This window comes from Phytophthora parasitica (assembly GCF_000247585.1).
Source record: "Phytophthora parasitica INRA-310 unplaced genomic scaffold supercont2.30, whole genome shotgun sequence".
NCBI classification, from domain to species: Eukaryota; Oomycota; class Peronosporomycetes; order Peronosporales; family Peronosporaceae; genus Phytophthora; species Phytophthora nicotianae.
Window position 1 is genome coordinate 526,203 of NW_008649016.1, and position 3,340 is coordinate 529,542.

Sequence of the window (3,340 nt, forward strand, 5' to 3'; positions counted from 1 at the left end):
ACGTGTCAGTCGCCGGAGTTTGCAGCTTGGCCGGTCGATCGTCTCCGCTCTCGCCCTTAACTCCCCCGCTAAAGGAAGCGGTCAAGCCTCGCAAGGAAAGGAACGTGGAACCCCCCGCAAGGGAACAACCACACCCCAAGTCGATCAAGATCGACAACCTACCTGGCGCGTAGCCTGCAGAGTATCCACGCTACGCAGATCCCACCATACTGCGTCCCGCCAAGACGGAACCAGCTCAGGCCAAGCCTCTCATCGAGTCCACCAGAGGAGTGTAACCAGCCCAGCCAACGGGTACTCAAGGTGAGCCCTCAGCAACCCCACTGTTATCGGAGTACCCCCTCCGTTAGTCGGCAGTCCAGGGCACTGTGTGTCTGAGTGGATCGCGACGTGATTTTGCGACCCCCACTCCACCACACCTGTTCACGGCCACTCCGGTCCAGAAGCTAGAAGTTCACGTGGCCACCTCAGGTATGCCTCCTGCTAGAGTCCTCTTGCACAAAGACTTGGTCATCCTAACATTCGTGTCTTACAGGCAGTTACAAAAGGCCAAGCACTCCAAGGACTCGCCGCTAACACCGTAGTTCCCAAATACAGTTTCCATTGCTCTGCATGTACTTACGCAAAGTCACACCGCGCTGCATTTCCTTCTAATAGACGTGTTGAACGTGCTTCACAACCTTTGCAAAATGTCCATTCTGATATCTGTGGGCCACTCCCCGTTCCTAGCCTCAGTGGCTGTCGCTACTTTGTTGTATTTACTGATGACTTTACGCGCTACATGTTTGTGTACCCTTCCAAGCTCGCAGCCGACTCTACTCTTGCTACGAAGACTTTAGGAAGAAAGCCCTGAATACGCTAGAGTATCCATGATCCACCTCGGACTTGGATGTTCAAGTGCTGCAAGCTGATAATGCAAAGGAGTATGAGAAGCTGGGTCGCATAGTTTTGAAGCGGTACGGAACACACGCAATTTACAAATGCTTACACACCACAATAAAATGTTGTCGCCGAGCGACGTATGCGCACGATCATGGAAGCCGTTCGTGCCTCTCACTTGATCCAAAGCTACCCAAGACACTATGGGCTGAATGGGTTAGTCACGTGACTACACTTCTTAACATGACACCCAGTGAAAACAGTACACATGTCCGTACGAGCTGTGGTACAATCGTAAGCCAAGCGTTCAGTACCTGAATGTCTTTGGGTGCGCAGCGTACGCCCACATCAATGACATCTACAGGGATAAGCCATATGCACGAGCAAAACTCTGTCTATACCTCGGTATTTCAAGCCACTAGAAGGGGTATAGTCTCATGGACGTTTCGATACGAGCCATAGTTTACAGCCGTGACGTCGTACCTGCTTAAAAAGCGTCGCCAGCGTACGCTGTTGATGAAGCAATTGTATAGATAAGAAGCGTACTCAGCATCATGGCTGTTAATCAGCTCACTCGACCTGCACCTGCTGCAACTTGGGCGGCGTCCTGGGCCTGACCTGCACGTGCTGATCCGTTAAAGTCCTGGCGCTGACCTTCACTTGCCGCTGGCCTGAGCTCTTGTCGCCACCTGACATCTTGTCCACCTCCATGGTACGCGCCATGGCTGTTCAGGGCTAAAGCAACTCATTTCGTACCCTACTGCGACGCCCTCATATCGCAGCATCAAGCTCACGAAAGCCATGGAGCCTCAGATCCAAGAAGAAAGGGCAGGCAATGAAAAAAATTCCATACAGAGAAGTCGTAGGCAGTCTAATGTACCTACTCGCCCCGATCTAGCATGCTACATGCGTGAAGTCAGCCTATCCCTAGTAAATCCTGGAAAGGAACACTGAAAAGCAGTGGTAAGAGGCCTAAAATATATATCTGGCACGACTGACCAAGGTCTGCTACTTGGTGGATCAACGTCAATTGATGCTAGTAACCTAACTGATCATTTGACAGACTACACAGACTCTACTCTGACTATGGTAATTGTCCTGACACTAGAAGGTCAGTTGGCGGTTACGTCACGATGATCGGGACAAGTCCCACCTGATGGCTTTCGAGGAAGCACCATACTGTCATGCTCTCGACTACAGAGGCTGAGCTTGCCTTATGCCATTGTATGCAAAAGGTCAACTTCCTCAAACTGCTACTCAAAGAGCTAGGTTTCTGGACAACCACAACCAATGTTATCAAAGAGAACAATCAAATCTGCATCAAAATCGCTAGTAACCCGGATCTACGCGGACGATCAAAGCATATTGATATCCGTTGCCATTTTGCTCAGGAAAAGGTAGAACGACAAAAATTCAGCGTAGTTTACTGCAACACTAAATCATTGGTAGCAGACATCTTTACCAAGTCACTTCACAAGCATCAGCTCCGGAATTTAAGAAGACAATTAGGAATGCAATCAGCTTGCGTTGGCGTCAATAAGCGTCGGAACTGTCCTTCTCGCCCACTGCAGAAAGTCGTCCGGACGCCCAGCCATCACCCACATATTCACCATGAGCATAGCATAGCCAATGATGTCCTCCTTGAGCGATTCCTTCGGATCCCAGGTGGGGTCCCAGCTCTCCGTCCCCTTGTAGCCATAAGGCTTCCTCCAGACGACTTGGTACTTGGTACCTTTCACCGTATCCTTGAGATCCGAGAGGTATGCCACGGGCCAAGTCTCAACTTGAGCCTGTTCCTCCGGAGGCGTCGTAGCGCTGAGCCGGTAGCGGCAATGGATCGGGCGTGTCGTCGATATTCTCAAGGGTTGGAAAGCCGTCTTCCATCAAGAACCGGGGCAACCACAATGCACCGCAATAATTAATTTATCGCAGTCACAGACAGCCTGCATTGACACTGAGTATCTACAAGAGAAACTAGTTTTAATATCAATCCCACACTCATTAGCTTACCTTTTTTGGTCCCTGTAGCTGCTTTCGTCTACAGCGGAGCGTTGTGAGAGCGGCAATGCCGTTCCGTCGATAAATCCAACGCAGCCCGGGAAGCCCTCTGCAGTCATCACAACTGAAATTTCACGTCTTCTATCTGGAGAAGGCCATGATATCCACTGTGTGCGTACTGCTTTGGGAGCGTGTAAAACTCGAGTAGTATAAATGACGACTGATCCAGTAGCTATACGAAATCGTCAGTGAAATTCGCCGACGCTCGCGGCGTTTCCTTTTCACCGAGGCGGGCGAGTGTGACGGCGAGCTGTATGCACACAGGCCTCTTTTTATGATCTGCCGAGTAAAAAATGTCCTTGTGGTAGATATAGTCATGGAGAGCACCGAACGAAAACTTGGAAACCCGGGTCAACTGTCGAAAATCGATGTCTGGTAATGCCATTAAGGCATCAAACTCGACGCC

At 50.4% G+C, this 3,340-nt stretch overlaps 2 protein-coding genes across 2 annotated transcripts; both read right to left on the minus strand.

Annotated features, from left to right (window-relative positions):
- Window positions 1-1,446: 1,446 nt before the first annotated feature.
- Window positions 1,447-1,599, minus strand: PPTG_12506 (hypothetical protein; the record flags this gene model as incomplete). Its single annotated transcript, XM_008908547.1, has 1 exon — window positions 1,447-1,599. The coding sequence occupies one exon, from the start codon at window positions 1,597-1,599 to the stop codon at window positions 1,447-1,449; it is 153 nt and encodes a 50-aa protein (XP_008906795.1).
- A 794-nt stretch (window positions 1,600-2,393) lies between these two features.
- Window positions 2,394-2,993, minus strand: PPTG_12507 (hypothetical protein; the record flags this gene model as incomplete). Its single annotated transcript, XM_008908548.1, has 3 exons — window positions 2,394-2,753; window positions 2,787-2,838; window positions 2,887-2,993. The coding sequence occupies 3 exons, from the start codon at window positions 2,991-2,993 to the stop codon at window positions 2,394-2,396; spliced, it is 519 nt and encodes a 172-aa protein (XP_008906796.1).
- Window positions 2,994-3,340: the final 347 nt, after the last annotated feature.